This window comes from Lepisosteus platostomus, chromosome 9 (assembly GCF_059453375.1).
Source record: "Lepisosteus platostomus isolate fLepPlt1 chromosome 9, fLepPlt1.hap1, whole genome shotgun sequence".
NCBI classification, from domain to species: Eukaryota; Metazoa; Chordata; class Actinopteri; order Semionotiformes; family Lepisosteidae; genus Lepisosteus; species Lepisosteus platostomus.
In genome coordinates, this window is record NC_142619.1 from 61904681 (window position 1) to 61924310 (window position 19630).

At 48.1% G+C, this 19630-nt stretch overlaps 1 protein-coding gene across 1 annotated transcript in view; it reads right to left on the reverse strand.

Annotated features, from left to right (window-relative positions):
* tmtc1 (transmembrane O-mannosyltransferase targeting cadherins 1) overlaps positions 1-3715 on the reverse strand; it is a 129679-nt gene extending 125964 nt beyond the window's left edge. Inside the window, exon 1 of the mRNA XM_088646086.1 lies at positions 3309-3715. Within this exon, the coding sequence (XP_088502212.1) occupies positions 3309-3592 (284 nt within the window). The 5' untranslated portion in view covers positions 3593-3715. The remainder of the gene's footprint in view (positions 1-3308) is intronic.
* Between the last annotated feature and the right edge of the window lie 15915 nt (positions 3716-19630).

Consider the following 19630-nt stretch of genomic DNA (forward strand, 5'->3'; position numbering starts at 1 on the left):
TGCGCAGTAACCCTGGCCACGTTTTTGGAGAAAAAAAATGCCAGTCATTAGTTTAATGACTTACAGTACCTCGAATCAACCAAACACAAAGGCACCATCTGAAGAATGCCATATTATGCAAGAAAGAAGTTAAACTGTTACTAAATTTGTGATTCCACAAATTATTTTTTTCACTTCATATAATTTAATCAGACAACCAAGTATGAATATCAGCTTTAATAAGATAATGTGTGTCTGTCTACAGGAGACATCATGAAATTACTCACCATCACAAAATAATCAATTCCTAATGCAATAACATTGTATATGGCTAATAAAGTGATCCTGTCTTATAAACTGGCTGTAATTATTGGTCAGAAAATGAAAACTGTTTTAAGGCATTCTCTGCTTTTAATGATTTACAGAAATAAAACCAAATGGAACCTCAAGCACTCCTTTAATATTTTTGAACAAGTGAGCCCAGAACATCTCGGTTTTGTGCTCTGTTGGCTCAGCCCCAGACTGTCTGGAGGACATTAACTGCCAAAGGAAATCTCATATGACCCACATTCCCCAAAAAGAATTTAAAATACACCTTACCTACACCTGTTAAACCATCAGCCATTAACTCTGGTCCTCAAAAGCTACATCTCCCCCACCTGGTTCTCTTTAAATGAGAAACTGCCCAAGAGCTGTTGGAAAGGATGAACTGGTTTCAACAAGCCTTGTACTACTTTCACTGCTTAACATCTTAAACTGACTGTGACAAAAACACACTAGACTGCCTGCCTGCTGGTATCTAATGGTGGTGCGCAATATTGTGAGCCTTTATCCTCAGGGTGTTAAACACTCTGTAGACACTCTGTGGTGTTCATACAACATCACAAGCCACAGACCACAGGAGGCCACAGCCCATCTAGCTAGTCAGGACACTCGAACACATTAACCCAGGAACTTCAACCAGCAGTTATCTTGAGAGAAACCAGGGCATCGACTTTAACACCGCTGTGTACCTTTCTCCAGACTCCCACAACCCTTTGTGTCAAGAAGCGCCTCCTGTTCTGTTTAAATGCATGCCCACTTGGTTTTCAGTGCTGTCCTCTGTGTCATGTTTCACTGCTCATTCTGAAGAAATCCAGTTGGGTGACTTTGAAGATTTCAGCACCTGTATCAGGGCCTCTAAGTCTTTTCTGTTCAAGTCTCAAGTCTAAAGATTTTCAGTTTTTTAGCCTGTCAGCATGCTAAATTCCCTTAGGCCCAGAAATGTATTAGGTCACTTTTCTTGAAACTTACCTATGCACATAAGTACCCTTAACCAGTAGCTGTGAATGGAAACACCTACCCTTTGCACACAAGAAAAAAAACGACCCAATAGTTCCCATGTTTATTGGGAAAGTGAGCAATAAACATATTACCACCAGCGATCGACTGGATCACAAGCGAGGCCAGGGAGCTGGCCCGGACCCCACCCGGACCAGTGGTAGCCTTAGTGGCACCCGGCGCCAGCCCTGCGGATGCCCGGCACGGCCAACACCTCCCATAACCCGCCGCTGGGGCCCCGCCAGACTGCCCCAGAGGCGGATCTCGTCCCAAGGGGCCGCCGAGCGACGCCCCCGTGACACAGCCGAGAGGAGAACTCAAAACCAGCAGAGCTGCAGCGCTCAGAAACCGAGACGGCAGTGCCAGAGCTGCAGAACGAGGGAGGTGGAGTTAAAGAGCGCAGCAGGCAGACTACAGTCTTCACCGCCCACCCATTACCTGAAAGCCAAGTAATAAACTCCTGCTGAGGGTCAGGGCCACCCGGGGCACAGAGCAGGGCACGACCTGAACGAGACCTCAGCCCGCTGCACGCCTTTTCAGAGATCCCAAAGAAGCCCAGCAGCTTGCCTTTCAGAAAACGGGCGCAAACACGTTGTGAAAGTGCCCCCAGTGGCGTCCCCGGCTTGATTTACATTTGAACATCAGGTACAGTATCTGCGCCAGTTACCTGAGCCCCGCCCGCCTCCGCCTAATGAACGGACCGGAACATTCCGGACCCCAGTAAAACCCGGGAAGCCGTCCACTGGCCAGCCGAACTTCACCAGCCTGCCTCCGGAGCAAGCATCTGCAGACGCTGCCATGGAGAGGAAATGAATGCTCCCTCCCACCCACCCCGCACAGTGATCGAGTGAGAGATCCGGGAGTCATTAAACAAAACGACCAAGTACATTCTGCAGCTATCTGTAAGTACCGTACCTTGTGCGTTTATTTCTATAAAAAAAAAATCAGTCAGAAGCTGGTCCAATCTAAACCGTACTCCTTGGAGGAGCGAACTGCGAGGAGCGACCTCGTATAACATTTAAAAGCGGGGGAAGGTGATTTGTACTGAAGATGACGTGTTCTGTGAGCTTAATGAACGGTTCTGTCAACAGAAATACTAAATCAATCGAAATGCCGGTAACCCACAGACCACATACGTCTGTAGTATTATTTCATAAATACTGTGCTCTAAATTGTACTTAAATTTGCGTCCAGGAATTATTCCAAGAATGTCACCTAATTTTACCCTCCTGTATCCTAGATGTTCGGCCGACCACAGGAATCCCCAGGCTGAGACCCGGCATAAAGCGACACGCTCTACAGAAATATCTTCCAAAGATGCGCTTTTCCAACAATTAACATACGCTTCCACATTTCTTTCAATGACACCCCCACCCCACAAAAACACTATAATTGCGGTTTTAAGAGATAAGGCGCTAGGGTCTAAATAATAAAGAGCAACACGTGTTTAAAGTTGTTTTAACGGGGACGTCACGGGCAGAGCAAATCGCGTACAGCACATCACATCACATCAGCCCAGCGAAAATGGCATTAATGACTTCTGAAGGACCGCGCACGGCGCTGCTGCTTACATTTGAAACGAGTTGCGAACTGTGTGCGTGTGTTTTTCTGGCAGAGATCTGGACTAAACTTGATTACCCGCTTCTACCTCGCCGCGGTCCAATAGTAAACTCCGCACCCCTGTACCCCCCTCCCAACTTCGCTGGTTTCGGGGTTCAGGCTGTCCGCATGCGAGATGTGCGGTCCCCCCCTGCGCGACAGGGGTCTTGCAAGTCGGCGCAGGCTGGAGACGCGCTGTTGCCGTGTTTAATCGGGCGCTCCAGCTCCGTACGAGCAGCCCGGAGGCTGCGGCGCCGTGGTCATTTATAACCCGGGCACTGCCTGCGCGCCCAGGGACCGTACAGGTAGTGACCGGGGTGAGACCATCGCGACACCCCCTTCGATAGCGCGACTCCAGATGCGCCGCCGAGTGAGCGGGCGAACCGCTCCGCACACTCCACACAACTTACTTGAAAGCCAGGATACAGAGGGGTCTGTAGGACTTGTGGCTGGTGTTGTCGGCCATCCTCTTTCCCCAGAAGTCGTTGAAAAAGATATTCCTCAGACTGGAGCCGGGTCTGACATCGGGGTTGTTAACGATAGCCCACACATCGTCGTGCACGAACTCGCCTCGCAGAGAGTTGCCGTAACACAGGGCGCAGACGGACATCAGCAGAGCATAGCTCCAAACTCCTCCGCCGGGGACAGGGAGACGCCAGGGAGGGGGGGTCTCGTCTCGGCCGTGCGCTGTCATGCTCCCCCCCGCTCGGCATGCCGGTGAAATCGGTGAGGACCGGGGGAAACGCGAAGCACCATGCCCGCCCAGGCAGCGCTTCTGAGGAGCTCCTGCCCTGCGCTGCCGGAGAGGCTGCGCACCGCCGCCTCCCCGCGCATGCGCGCTGCTAATTACTACTACCTGAACTCAAACCCAATCACACCCGCGGGCTAATTGGACTCAGCTGAACCGCGAGATAAGCTAACGACTCTCCGCTACGAGACGGGGCCTTGGTTGTTATGCGTAAGACTTTTTTTTATTTCAAACTCAGGGGTATTTCGCTCGTGTTTTAAAGGGTACAGGTGGCGTTTTGAGTCACCTCGCTGGAATAGGCGTGACGGTGTGTTACTGACGGGCGCTCGCATATTAATGTCCTACTCACGCAGCGCGAGTCTTTCTGCTTGTGAAACAAAAAGGATGTTTTTCATCACTGTCGCATTCTCACCCTCGCAACAAGAGAAAGAATGTTTTGCTGGGTAAGTGTCACCAAAACCGCCACTTTTCCCTGGTTATTTTTAACTGTCTGTATCGCACTCATGTTGGTTTTTCGTCCCTAGCACTAGGAATTGGCAAGTGCTCCAACTTGCCGTGATCAGCCTGCAGCTCCTCATGGAATATCTTCTAATTTACAGTATGGACGTGGCTAAGAATTAATGTGTGAATGGTGTAATAGTGTTTCTTAACTGTCGATTAGAAACTGTGCTGAGCTGAGCCGTGAGCTTCATATAAATATCAGGGATGATGTGCATACCGGCAGCCGCCCACATGGCTTGCCAAAGGATTCTTGTATTCTCATCCCCGGCACCAGAGCACATACTGAGCACCTCCCAGAGAAGGGTTCATTGTGTGATACGGGGACCATATATATACACGATGCTACAGAGGGCGGAGAGGTGGCTCTGAGGCTCAGGATCTGTGCCTGTGGCTGGAAGGTGGTTGCCGGTTCAAATCCTGCAGCCGGCAGAGGAATCCTACTCCGTTGGGCCCCTGAGCAAGGCCCTTCACCCCAGCTGCTCCAGGGGTGCCATGTGAATGGCTGACCCTGCGCTCTGACCCCCAGCTTCTCTCCCTGTCTGTGTGTCTCATGGAGAGCAAGTGGGGTCTGTGAAAAGACAAATTCAATACTAATATAAGAAATTTTATATGGCCAATAAAGTGATCGTATTTCCCCTCCGCTCCCCAGCAGGCGCTGGCTGGGGTCTGGGGGTAGACGCGTCCAATGTAAGGATGTCGTGGAACTGGAGTCTATCCCAACAAGTGTAACGAATACGCCCCTGTGTATAACGGGGATCTCAGCCGCCCGGGCTGGGGGAGTTCTCCTTTAGCTCAGCCGGCAAGCTCCCTGTTGCGTGACGCCGGAGACCCGGGTTCGAGCCCAGGCAGTGAGGGGTGAACGGGCAGGGCAGGGCAGGAGGGGCAGGGGCGGGAACCCCCAGAACCGCTACACAAGCGACAGCAGCAAGGCGGGGTACATCCTGGATGGGACGCCAGCTGATCACAGGGGAGGACAGACGCACAGACACACGCACACTAACTGCAGAGCCAGTCTTCCAAGAAGCCCGTTAACCTAACGAAACTGGGGCAAGCTGCAGAAACCCACATGAACACTGGAAGAACGAACATACAGACCCCACACAGGAAGCACCCCAGGTCTGGAATTGAGCCCAGGTCCAAGCACTGCAAGGGAACAATGCTAACCACTGCACCATAAAGCCTCCCCTCTGCGTAATAATCACTCTCATTATTATAATAATCACTATAATTCCTTGCATTTACAAAGCATATTACATATAGAAGGGAACTCACAATCACTTCATCCACTACTGAAGTGCAGCCCCTCCTGGGAGACCCACAGCGGCTATTCTGCACCAGCAGCCCCACCTGGGAGACACACAGGGGCCATTCTGCACCAACAGCCCCACCTGGGAGACGCACAGTGTTCATTCTGCACCAGCAGCCCCTCCTGGGAGACACACAGTGTTCATTCTGCACCAGCAGCCCCACCTGGGAGACACACAGGGACCATTCTGCACCAGCAGCCCCACCTGGGAGACACACAGGGACCATTCTGCACCAGCAGCCCCACCTGGGAGACACACAGGGGCCATTCTGCACCAGCAGCCCCACCTGGGAGACACACAGGGGCCATTCTGCACCAACAGCCCCACCTGGGAGACGCACAGTGTTCATTCTGCACCAGCAGCCCCTCCTGGGAGACACACAGTGTTCATTCTGCACCAGCAGCCCCACCTGGGAGACACACAGGGACCATTCTGCACCAGCAGCCCCACCTGGGAGACACACAGGGGCCATTCTGCACCAGCAGCCCCACCTAGGACACACACAGTGTTCAATCTGCACCAGCAGCCCCACCTGGGAGACACACAGTGTTCATTCTGCACCAGCAGCCCCTCCTGGGAGACACACAGGGGCCATTCTGCACCAGCAGCCCCACCTAGGACACACACAGTGTTCAATCTGCACCAGCAGCCCCACCTGGGAGACACACAGTGTTCATTCTGCACCAGCAGCCCCTCCTGGGAGACACACAGGGGCCCTTCTGCACCAGCAGCCCCACCTGGGAGACACACAGGGACCATTCTGCACCAGCAGCCCCACCTGGGAGACACACAGTGTTCATTCTGCACCAGCAGCCCCTCCTGGGAGACACACAGGGGCCATTCTGCACCAGCAGCCCCACCTAGGACACACACAGTGTTCAATCTGCACCAGCAGCCCCACCTGGGAGACACACAGTGTTCATTCTGCACCAGCAGCCCCTCCTGGGAGACACACAGCGGCCATTCTGCACCAGCAGCCCCACCTGGGAGACACACAGCGGCCATTCTGCACCAGCAGCCCCAGCTGGGAGACACACAGGGGCCATTCTGCACCAGCAGCCCCACCACACATCTCAGCACTAAACACAGCGTGTGACTCACCATTTGAACTAAGGGGGAAGTTTAGAAGCCCAGAGTATCATTTAGCCAAGACAGCAGAGTTGACCAAGTAGTCAGGACCTCGGTCTGGCATCTCATCCAAACAGCGGCATCTCCGCATCTCAGCACAGTGCCCCAGTCTGAGGCACTGGGCTGGACCACCGTAGCAGTACAGGTTTATGGACACTTGTATTTTAAATAATGGGTACAAACGAAAATCTTGGTTCTAGAGTATAAAAAGCAAATATTATTCCATGGTTATTATTCTGGTATTACTCAAAACGCAGAACCGCAATATTGCTGGTGTCCCCTTGTGGTCATGCTAGGTATTGCAAGCAGCTACAAGACAAACGGAAAAAACTAAAGGACAGCTCTTCATTCTGTTTTCCTAGAAACCGGCTTTATTCAATTTTCCGTTTCTAAGATCGTGTGCCGTTGATTTGGCCTGAGAAACGGGTCATCGGGTATTTTTCGACAAGTGTGCGTGATCCGTCGAGGTCTAGCCTTGAGCCACAGTACGAGTGTCAGAGACTGCAATGACTGCGAAGCCGAAAGATCAAGGGCTTTCAGCGCGACGGTGTTTTTGAAAGCTGAGACATTGCAGGAATCTCGTCCTGTGTGAGAAAACGCGGTGCCTTTCCGCGGGCGAGCGAGCTTCAAGCCGAAAGGAGAATGAAACCGAGTCACCATTTCATCTCTACTCGTATACTTCAACACCACACCTGAAGAAGGCTCCACGGCCGAAACGTTGTGTTCTCTTTCTTCTTTTTTTCAGCATGGAATAAACCTATTACTTGTTCCTTTGCAGCCTACGCATGCTGACGCAGCTACCCACCTGAACTACTTCAACAGTGTTGCCGATATTACCTGTGTTTGAGTGAAAAGGAGAAGCTTTAATCAGCCATTGTTTCGTTTTTAGGTAACAGGTTGATTTTTCAGAGAGTTGCAGCAAGTACCCGTTTAAAGAGACGGGTTCAGACAACTTGTTGCAGGTACTCTTGATGAAACCCCGGTCTGTTTTGTCCCCAGTATATCCTCCTGTATAGTTTGTGTCTAGTCGTTTTGTGGAGTCGGACTCTTCGTGACCTCATGGGCTTCGTCATGCCAGACCATATCTCAGTAGGACCTTTTAAAATTAGATTTCCAAGCTCTGTTTGTCCAGTCATAGTCAAGGAAATGAAATGTGTTATTTATGCTCACCACACACGCTGTTGTGTGGGGAGCGTTCTGGCGCACTATGGCTGCTGTCGCATCATCCAGGTGGGGCTGCACACTGGGGGTGGTGGAGGGGATCCCCATTACCTGTAAAGCGCTTTGAGTGGAGTGTCCAGAAAAAAGCGCTGTATAAGTGTAAGCAATGATTATTATTAATTATTAATTATTTATAGACACCCAGCTAGGATATTCCAGCTCTCATTTAAACTGGGAGCAGTTTCCAAAGATTGGCAAACAGCAGGTGTGTCTCTAAGGTACGGAACTGAACCAGGGGACTGCAGATCAGAGGGCTCGGCTCTTGGAGGGCCTAGTGTCACCTACATTTTTAGTTACGCACTTTATTTTTCTAATTATTAACTGCAAAATTGTAATACGTACAAGTAAGGACCTAATAAAGGAATACATCTGGCCTGTTTAGTTGTAGTCAGTCAATCTCAGAATCTCATTCTGTTCTGTTTCTTGAAAGAAGCCAGGGTATCAGCCTCAACATCATGTCTGGGTGGCTTGTCCCACCCTCCCCCCACCCTCTGTGTAAAGAAGGGCCTCCTGCTCTCAGTTCCATGTGGTTTCCAGAGTGTGAGGTGATTTACAGGTAACTAACTTTAATCAAGTGAATGTCTAACGTCATGACTGTAAAGAACCTTTGAAGAATCCTATGTCTGATTTAGAAAACAATAAGGTTCATTGTCTAATTGACTAGTTGAAACAGAAACCAAAAAACACTCAGCAGACCCCTGCTGAAGACCAATTCAATTCCTGACCAAACTTCTTCTGAATCAATAGTGAAATACAGACCAGAGGAAGCTACAGTACTGTATGTGGAAGAGCATTTAATACTGAGAGCAGGAGACACTTCTTTACACAAAGGGTTGTGGGAGTCTGGAATAAGCTGCCCAGCCATGTGATTGAAGCCAATACACTGGTTTCTAATAATCAACAGCTGGATGAGATTCATGGACCAGTTAACTACCAAAATGGACTAACTTGCCAGAATTCATTGAAGAAAGCAAAAATGATTCATATCCTTAAAACATAGAACGTAATTACATTCACAGAAAGAGTTTGACATGGTTATCCAGGTTAATCCTTAAATCAAAGGTTGATTCTGAAAATGAAAATATCCTAGGATATGTCCACACAAGAATCATTTGGCCTATCTAATGTATTGAGTCAATTGATCCAAAATTTCCTCCAGCTGTTTCTCAAAAGAAAGCAGGGCAACGTCTTGAACAGCAGTTTCAAACAGGGTTCGTGTTTCACCAAGGACAAAATCATGCACTTCCACACAGACTAGATTGGCCAAGTGGCCTCTGTGTGTTTGTACCTGTTCTTGTGGATTGGATAAGATGCTTGACAGAACAGTATAAAACTGGCGAGAGCCAAGGTGACACACAAGATAGAGGAACGTACCACAGGTGATTCAGAGCCACAGGAAGGGAGGGGCATGCAACAGGGATCGATCATCTTAAAGCACACACCATATGTATAAGGACCGGAGTGTTTATGTACAGTCTTCTCTATTCTCATTAAAATGTGGACAAGTGCTTAAAAAGCAAACAATACTGGGGTGAAGAGTAAAAAGTGTGGAAGTCAAACCAGAAGCTGAGTGAGACTGGGCCTGGCCAGTACTGGGATGGCGGATCTCCAGGGAAAACCGGTTTATCCCATGCCTGCAGCCTGTGGTGTTTCTAAAGCAGTCCCCAGTGAGGTGACGGGAGGCGATGTGTTGGAGGTGCTGCCCTTCAGATGAGACATAAAATCAATTAAAACCAATTCTCGCAGCTGCTTGGTTAACCTCACTGCAAATTCCAATCTGGCTGTCATAGTCTAACTCTCCAACGTTCCCCTTAACTGAGCAGGTGAAGCAGCCTCTCTCCTCCCCTGTCCCATCATCCTTCAGCAGGAGGTGGAGTGGGTCTCCTATATACGTCACGCTTGGCAGCTCTAGCATGGACCCCGCTGTATACATGCAATAAATTATAATTATTCTTGTTATAAACAGCCAGAACTGGTGCACAGACCCCTTCTTTTAGGCATTAATAATACCATAAAGATGAATCTGAATTCATGGACAGAGTAAGGATGTTGAGGGGCAGAGTTGCATTACGTTTCGGCTGTAAAGGTCATTGGCTGATATCCCGTCGCTCTGAGCTGTTTGTAGTGATAATGACCAAGTATAAGGCATGGCAAGTTGTATATACCTTTCAGTACATTGATTCCGGCTCACTGCTGGGTACCGCAGTCAGGCGGTTGAACTCTGCTTTCAGCCCGCCTCTCTGATCCTCTTTCAGAGGCTGGACGGGCGTGCTTGGGGCGGTGACAGGGGTCTGAATCATTCGGCATTCGGACCTGCAGCCACTCAGCCGCTCCGCCAGCTGACGGCTGAGGTGACGGGCCTGCCTGCCAAGACACATCAGATGGGCTGAGCAAGGCGCCTATTAGGCTCCAGGCAGGCTGCAGATTCATTAGCAGGTGAACGGAATCCAAGTCTGTGGACCTGGAGCTCAGAGCAGCAGCAGCGCTGTGACAGAACAGGCTATTGGCAGCGATGGAATGTAATCATTACACCAGAACCGCGCCTCGGCAATCTTCTTGTTGTACTAAAAGCACCGCCAGGCCTGAATGGCTAACTACACTTACTTTAAACAGAGCCAGACGCTCGGGTAAAAAATTCCAAATCGGCTGTTTTCACACCGTCAACACGCTGTCGATTGACTTCATTGTCTTTTCAGAATTTTAGATCTTCCATTTTCCGACTGATGCCCTGGTGTGAATTGGCACAAAAAAAAAGCGCCCAGGCTTATTAAAGGCACAAACTGAAAGGGAAGATGCGAAGGACCTTTTGTAAACTGGAAATAAAACTAGGCCCTCTGTAGCGGACCCAGCCCCATGTTGAAATCAAGGCCAACAGATCAGGTCACGGTTCCCCCTCGGTCACCTTCACGAACAGCAGGTGTACAGGGCACAGGGCTGCAGAGTCCAGCACACGTCTGCTCCAGCTGTCGTACAGAAAACATCCATGGCTGACAAAGACATGTCCCATTCGCTTCCCAAATCAGCCAAGTGCAATGTGCAAGGACATACAGGATGTCTCCTGGCCTGCTGCCTCCCAGCTGCCACTGTTGCACATTTCCTTGCAATTAAGAGGACAGCCCTCCACCCAGGCCTGCACAACGGAACAATCTGTTCTTTCATTTAGTTTAGCCTTCAGCGTCTGCCTGTGAGCAGTACAGTATCTTATTAGACAGAGAAATAATCTGCCAAAGAGCTACTACTCTGAAAACTATCTGCTTGGCTTGTGCCCTTATCCTGGGAGACTCACTCTGCAGCCATAAAGCAATTAACCATCTGACCTGCCTCAGTCTGTTCAACGAACCACAATTTTGGGATTGACCACTGGCCCTCTCAGGCTGAGAAATCCTCCTGGTTCTGTTCGTGAGAGGAATGGCTGTGTTCTGTCTTCCCAGCACAGGCAGGCTCCCTTTGGGACTGGCACCCTCATTCTGCACCTGTGCTCATCGAGATCCGCCCCAGGAAAGCCTGGGGCATCCCTTCTCCTGCGACGTGTCGATTCCGTCTGAGCCAGAGAAGCTAAGGAAGGAAAATATTTTTTTCTTCCTCTATTATCGTTTAAGGTTAAACCTTAGCCAGTCTTCACGGCTCAGTGTTGTCTGCTGTGGATTCTGTAGGTCTGCTCAAAAAAAAAAGTGGGGCAAATGCGAGCAAAAACAGAGCTCGATAAACTGAAGCAGCTGAATCTTGTCCACGTCATGACTTTGACACAAAAAGACAGGATGTGCGATTGAACCGTGTTTCACTGTGTGGTTCCCACAGGAGGGCGCCACAGACGGGCACCTGCCCGAAGATGGTTAATCGTTCACACACTCTCAACTTCATGAGACGAGGGAAACAAGGGCTGCTTGTGTAAAACCCTGAGAAAACGAGGTTTTAAAACCCGGACACGCTGAACCATTCCGTTCAGGGTGCTCAAAGTAGCAACATTAAAACTACATTACAGGTTGACAAAGTGCTTTCAGCCTGTGGCAGCATTTCTCATCGGGAAAAAAAGGCAGGCAGCCAATCTATTCTGGGCTGCTCCCTGTGTCCTCACCGAGCCCACTGCAGACGTCTAATTTGGGTCTTTCATCTCAATCAGCGGCGTGTGCGCGGACGCCGGGCGTCTCGGAGAGGCCTGCGAAGGAAGGCGCAGGCAAATGAAGCTGAGGATTGATGGCTGCGGGGTGGTTTTGGACAGCTTCAGCATTCTAATGACTCCCGGGCCTGTCTGAGCAGCTCTCCTCAAGGGCGAGCCCAATTAGAGGACACGAAACCGACGAAATTATCCCCATAACTCCCACCGAGATACGAGTCGCTGTCACGGCACTGGCCTCGCTTGCTCGGCTTCAGAAAGGCTGTTTTTTCTGTAGCTGTCCAAACACTAGTTGCCTCAATGTTTATGGCGTCTGTGCTTAAGCCCCAGATCCCCAAAGCCAACGTGTAGGACGGCAGAAGCACTAAAAGATCGAAGAGTTCCACACGACAGGGGGCGACTGCAGTAAGGAACACTCAGACTTGTTGAGGTTTGCTGGTGAATGTGATGCAGTATTCTACTGAAATCACTTCAAATGTTACTGTTTCTTTTAGGCAAGCAAATCCGCCCTCTGTTTGTTGAGTATCAGCACTAACTTATTTTGTCCTGTATCTACACGACATACCTACGCTGGTGAACTGACTGCTCTCAGAACAGTCACGTGGACTTTGATGCTGCCGATACTCCCTCAACAATGACGAATCCACAGATTGATGTTATTCACTGTTGTACTAAAGAATGAGACATTTTGCATAATTCTACTCTTTTGACTCAACGTTTTTAACTCTTTGTGGACAAACAATTCTAAGGCCATTTTCCACTGATACCTGAGCCATGTGTCATCTTAAGATGACAGATAATCTTTATAGATCTGTCTCTTTCAGTATAAAAAGCAACTCTGCTGGAGTCGCAGTGCGCTGCTCATGTCATGGGTTTATAGTCACACACACACACACCTGATTGTGAACAACATGTCTTAAGATTTTAATACAGCAGCACAGTAAATATTTAAACCAATTGCAGTTATGTCATTGTTGAGTGCAAAATATTACAATGATACCATCACTTGCCTGACTATAATTAATGTAGTTACTGATGGTCATTTGTCTCCACCCAGTAGCTTGTCAATTAAAGGAATTTTGGATTCAACCAATAGGCCTATCAACATTTTGGGTCTGGTCTCCAGACTGACTTCCCAGTTGTCTGTCAGAACTAGGTCCTGATGATCCGTCTTCCTTCTCTGCCCCCTGCAGTGAAGCACAGAGAAGCAGTTTCCCCAGAGATTACAATTTAGATTTACAACCACAAAATAGTGGTTTATCTGTCTGCCAGTGACACTTCCAGAATAGCCTGCCATCTATATCCAGGCTGATTTATGCAGCCTTGCAATCAAAAGAGACTTGTGTTCCAAGAAATAATTTCCAAGAAGCTCCAGGACACCTTTTTGATCAATACAAAATAAATGTAAACATTCAACAAAACAAATGTTCCATTCCCTCATATATTTCAGTCGTCAGCAGGAGAGTCCTGCCTTCTGTACCTGGCAGGGAAGAGTGAGACACAGGAAGCCTCTAAAGACACTGCTATTGTGAGGGAGCTCTGTTTGTTCATCAGGCTAACTTCCAACCTGCAGCAGTACTGCTTGTTATAACAGAATGGGCACACAACGTTATATCAATCATATTAATGCTGTCTGACCACTTATTCATTATTCATAATATATTAATTATATTCATTTAAAAATATTCATGAAATTCATGAATTGTACGAAATGTGTACCTGTCCTGCATTTGGAAAAGCTGAAATTCCCTTGTCAACAGACCTCCCACTAATTTGTATGTTGGGACTTCTAGCTGTGGCAGATTACCATGCTGTTGTACATTTCCACTTAATATCTGTGGTTCGCCATCGGTTTCCTCATTGCCAAACGTTTCTGCATGTCCTCAGGGCTCCGAGGAGAAGGACCATGGTCTCCCTTCACTCTGTGATGGGGTGAGGTTATGATTTCCAACTCTAGAGACACTCTGCAACCACACAGGCAGCAGACACTGTGTTATAATAGTTAGCGTCTTGACTTCTAAACGGAAGTCCAGTTATTTTAAAAGGTTAACAATTAAAGACTGGAGCTGAGCAGAAATCCATGTTCCGGACACCCACTCATGACAGTGGCAGATCTGTGGAACAAACAACCGGCAGGCAGCAGTCTAACAGAGTCACTGTGTGCAGCGTACTGTACAACAAGCACACTTCTGCACTTTCAGAACTCATTATGTTGATCTAACTTCCTTTAAATAGAATTGGAGCTTGAGGTATTTCTGTAATGGAATTTAAGGAAAATCCATTAGTTGCAGCCAGGTTTCCATTGTGTATTCACCTCCAGGTTAATGAGGAATGTGTTGATGAGGAGACATAGAAAAACCTTCTTCTATGTTTCACTGTTTCCAGGGTTACCATAAGATGTAGCTCTAAAGTATCTATTTGTCTCTAAATATTGAGATCTGTTTGTCTAGTGTTAAACAGGACAAAAAGCTGTCTAGTCAAGTCTAAATGTTATATATACAGTATATATTTTTTACATTATGAGGAACATTTATGATAAATGTCTTTGTAAAAGATTTATTCTTAAATTGCAGAACTGGGGATTCCAACTAACATAAGCATGAAGTACAGTGAAGGGGTGAATGCATAAATTTAGGTGAAGTAATTAGTGGAGTATCCAAAAGAGATCAGTACTGGGGCCACTGCTCTTCCTAAATTATATCAGGGATACACATTAAGGTGTGGTCAATAAATCGGTGGATGATAACAAAATGAGGGGATTAACAAACACTGTAGAAGCCGAAGAGCTCAAAGACAAATAGATCCAGCAGGGGAGTTCAGTGCTAACTAGGGCAGAGTAACAAGGTAACATGAACATGAACACTAGGTATAAGATGGGAAGCACTGAGCTTGAAGATGCTATGTTTAAAAAAGCAGTCTTAATGTTAAATCATCTTGTACAGAATTATGACAGGGAAGCAATACAAAAACCAAATGCCAGGATGTAGAATTAACAGTGTAGAAATCAAGGGATGTTAGTGTAGAGAGTGTCTCTCCCATGGGTTTACAGAAAAAGTCCCTGTGCCTGGAGTGGAAGTCTGTTGCCCTTGCCTAGCTCCGTCAGTAGTTCATTATTCAAAGGTTTGCACAGATGATGAAACAGCTCCAGCTTATTAATCAGCTGCCTGCTACTAATAAGTGTAAAGACCCAGGAACAGTTAAAAAAATTGAAGTGTATTTAGGGAGCACTGCAGTATTTCAGTGTTTGAGGTATGAATATTAACAGTTTTGGAGAAAGTATAAAACCTATTTAGGAGGTAGTTCATATTGCAACTAAATAGACAAATAAGTGAGGTACCATTTGGTTTTATATACAGGTAAATGATTCATACAGTTAAATCAAATGTTGATAGAAAAAAAGAAGACACTTGATTACACAAAGGGTTGTGGAGGTATGGAACAAGCTTCCCAGCCATGGTCGATGTATTTCAAGACATACCTGGATGAGTTCCTTGGATCAATCAATTACTAACTACCAAATTGGCCAAGTAGGATAAACAGCATCTTCTCTTTGACTCTTTTCTTTGATATTCTAACAAACTGTCATAGTGTTTCAACAATAGCTCAGTAATCAATTCTGAAAAGATGGCCTTTTTTTCGAAGGTCGTCGCATGAGACGCGTTTACCCCCAAACCCCAGCTAGCGCCTGCTGCAGGGAGCGGAGGGGAAATATGATCACTTTATTGGCCATATAAAATTTCTTATATTAGTATTGAATTTGTCTTTTCGCATACCCCAACTTGCTCTCCATGAGACACACAGACAGGGAGAAAAGCTTGGGGTCAGAGCGCAGGGTCAGCCATTTATACAGCACCCCTGGATCAGCTGGGGTTAAGGGCCTTGCTCAGGGGCCAACGGAGTAGGATTCCTCTGCCGGCCGCAGGATACGAACCGGCAACCTTCCAGCCCCAGGCGCAGATCCTGAGCCACAGAGCCACCGCTCCGCCCCAGTGACAAACTGATTGGTTTGCACGTGCAGGAAGTGCTCTTGCTCGGGATTCGGTTGGCCACTTAAAATTCAGGCAGCGTTTCAAACGGGGAGCCGCAGACTCGAGTGCGTTGAGTGAGTTTGATGCCGGCTGTGCATGGGCTCTGGCCTGCAGCAGCTCCCGCTGAAGACAGCACCCAGGGGGACCCCGTCTGGCCGTGAGTCGCAGGACAAGGGCCACAGCCACCGCGCCCTTCACACGCTGAGCATCAAGGGCCACCAGCTGCAGCATGAGGGAATCCATTTCCTGCCCCTTAATATAACTTTTATTAATGCAACCTGCTGTCTGGAAGTACCTTGCAGTGCGGAACATTCAGGTCACATATTGAGTCACTGTAATTACCAGGAAAAGAAAACTAACTGCCTGGCTGTAGGGATGACCGGGCCAGTGCTGTGTCTTTCATGTTCTGCTACGAAAGGCAAACAACCATTCCCCTGTTCCATCACGCCTGACATAACCAGGGCAGACTCGCCTGGCACGACAGCCCTCTTGCGGTCTTGGGATGGGCAACTGTAGCCCCCAGCCCGGGATGCTGATGATCATGATGACTGATGATGGTGTTCACTATTATAATCATAGCCATCTGTTCTCCCTGGTTTAGGAAACCCAGACAAAGTGTCTCTCCCTGTGGCAGCATAGGTATGAGAAGGAGAATGAAGGCAAATCAGCTCCTTGTGACTAACAGCCCGACTCTGGCACTCCCAGTCGTTTGCACTGCAGGACTTCAGCCCACGGACAGTCATTAACTGCATAACAGATCTTCTCAAACACAAACAGACTGTAAGAGAGTAGAAGGATGGGACACTGTTGCTTATCCTTAACCAAGCAATATCTTCTCTCTATCCCATGAGCCTCATCAGTGTAAATCCAGGCTGTCTGACTGTGGCCCAGGAGGCCTGAGCTCCGAGCTTGCCCTGGGGGGATGCGATAGCGGCTGGCGTTACTGGGAAGTACATAACATCCTTCACTTCTCCCTGCCTGACCTCTGACCTCTCCTTGCCAAAGCCAAGCTTCAACCTCCTCTGGCTGGAAGTGAAATTACGCCCATCACAGGCGGCTCCAGTCTGGGCTTCATGGGTGTCAGGTGAGCTGGATTGAAGAACTTGCTGGGCTTACGTCTCTGAAGAGCCCACTGTTAAATTACACTCAAACAGTGTGTGATGCAGGCTAGCACAGACCGTTTTGTGTTTTAACTAAGAAGAGCAATTACTCACTTTGGAATTAATGGAGCGTAGCAGATATGTGTTAACTATGCACGCTGAATATGGAACACATTACTGGAGGGGTTTAGGAAAACACACACTGTGCTGTAATTACAAGATCTGCAGAATCCATCGGAACTGCCCAATTTGCAGACCAACACCGAGAAATTTTAATCACAAGATTTTAGATGCATTCCTACTACAATGGACAGATAGTAAAATAAACGGAGACCTAAATCCTTCTGGGGCTGTAAATACAAAGGAAATAGCAGCCATCTCAGAGCAACAGAAGACACATCTCTCCTACCTGGGCAGGATACAGCCAGACACCGGCCACAGCAGGTCCAGCAGCCTCTCACACAGCGGAGCCCTGCTTCATTCGTGTCCTGCTGCTCCTCTCACTGGAATGGTAATGCTTGTGCTGCTGCTACATCACATACATTTACTGTTCCAGGCTGGGGTGGAGTGAAAACACAGAAGGTAATACCACATCATCTTGCCCTCCAACTAATGGTTTGTGTCAGGCCAGGAGTTGAGCGCCGGTCCGAAATAAGTGCAGTAGGTGCAATGCCCCCAGGAGTGTATTTTTGTACCAAAATGCCTCCTCTCCCAGCCCAGGGCATATCGGAATCTTTTTCTCTTCGGTCCCCTCACCTGGTGCGAATCCGAAAGATTGGCAGCTCCACGTCGTCCTCCTCCTCCTCTGTCCCACATCGCCATGTCTTTAGCTCAGAGAGACAGAGCCGGAGCATTGACCCTCTGGGCCCGAGGAAAGGTGATTTCAATTATCAGGCTGCACAGGGAGACAAAGACACTCCAGAACACTGGAAAGACCAGAGGAGGGAGAGAGAGAGAGAGGAGGCCATTTAGCCCATTATGTGGTTCCACTTTTCTATAGCCTGCACTTGTACTGGGAACAAATGACCATTAAGTGTAAATGTCCTTAGACCACCCTCCCCCACAAAGGAACAATTTGCAGTAGCCGTTCAGCACTAACCTGCATGTCTTTGGACGGTGGGAGGAAACTGGAGTGCCTGGTAACAGCCCATGTGACCATGCAAACTCCACACAGACAGTCGTCTCAGCCTGGAAGTCGAAGCCAGGACCCTGGTGCTCTGAGCAGCAGAGATACCTTGACCACTCTTCTGCCAGCTGTCCTGCTGTTCTCGTGGTGACATCTGGGCCTCGATCAGCTCGGACCAGACAGAGGTCTGCAAGCTCATCGCCATGGTGACAGAAGGGGGGTGGGGGTCGGGGGTCAGGCAGGCAGAAGGCAAGACTGGGGTCTTTATCCTCTCTGCCTCCCAGACTTGCATTTTCTTTCCCATTGATTTGATATATTTAGGGAGTATTATGACATGGCCTAAATATGTCAAAAAACATCAGGGAATAAATGCCGGTAATTTACGCCGAAGACTTGTTTTTGTTTGTTTTCGTCAAGCCAAAACAGAGGAAAGAGGAATGATGCACAGTAATTAATGAAAGCAGAAGCTCATTTAAAAATCTTTCTGTTCTTTTTTTTTTCATCATTTTTTCAAAACTCGCTGGATTTTCTGCAAAGCTCGATTTTTTTTCCCGTTGGTTTATAGTCCTGATTGCCCTCCTTTTTCAGAAATAAACCGCAGTTGAGCTCAAACTGGAAGAGACGGTTTCACCTACAGAATGAAGAACAAACCTCAACACACAAGAGGCTCTGAAATCAAATATGCAGTAATATTGGATCATATGAAGCTCATGCGCCAGGTGGACCATCAGTACACGGGACACTTCCTTCACCAGGATAGTGTAAGGATGAGGAAAGAAGCTGTCAATACTACTTGCTAATTTTTCCCTGATTCAAGGAAAATGAAAATGAGTAAAATAGAATATTTGAGATCCTTCTCAAGAGCTTTATCTAATTTGCACAGACATACTTTGTATTAAAGATCGGGCATGCCCTCGGTGCACACTTACTGCAGCAGTTATGTCGTCGTGTGCATTTCACTTCCGCGAGACAGTTGCATGGCGGCAGGTGCCTGGCAGCGCGGGAGGCCCTGGGTTCAGGTCCAGACCTGGGGTGTGACGTGTGTGGAGCTTGTACGTTCTCCCCGAGTTCACGTGGGGTTTCTGCCAGGCACGCCAATTTCAAACTCAATTCAAGATGCTTCAGTGGCATGACCAAAATCAGTGTTGCCAAACCAAAACAAGTACAATTAACATAAATAAAAAAAACTACAGCCATTTACAATAAAGACACAATCATAAGATATTTACATATACTGTAAATATCTGGAGCATTATTGGGAGACAGGCTCGCTGTACTTAATTTCCTCCCACAGTCCAAAAACAGGGGTCATACGTTAACTGACTTCTCGGGAAATTGGCCAGAGCCCGTGTGTGTGTGGGCCCTGTGATGGACATTTCTGAAAAGCCTGTAGTTCATGCAGACACTTGCACGCCGTTAATGAAGTCAGAGGCCATATTTACCGACTCGCACCTTGGTC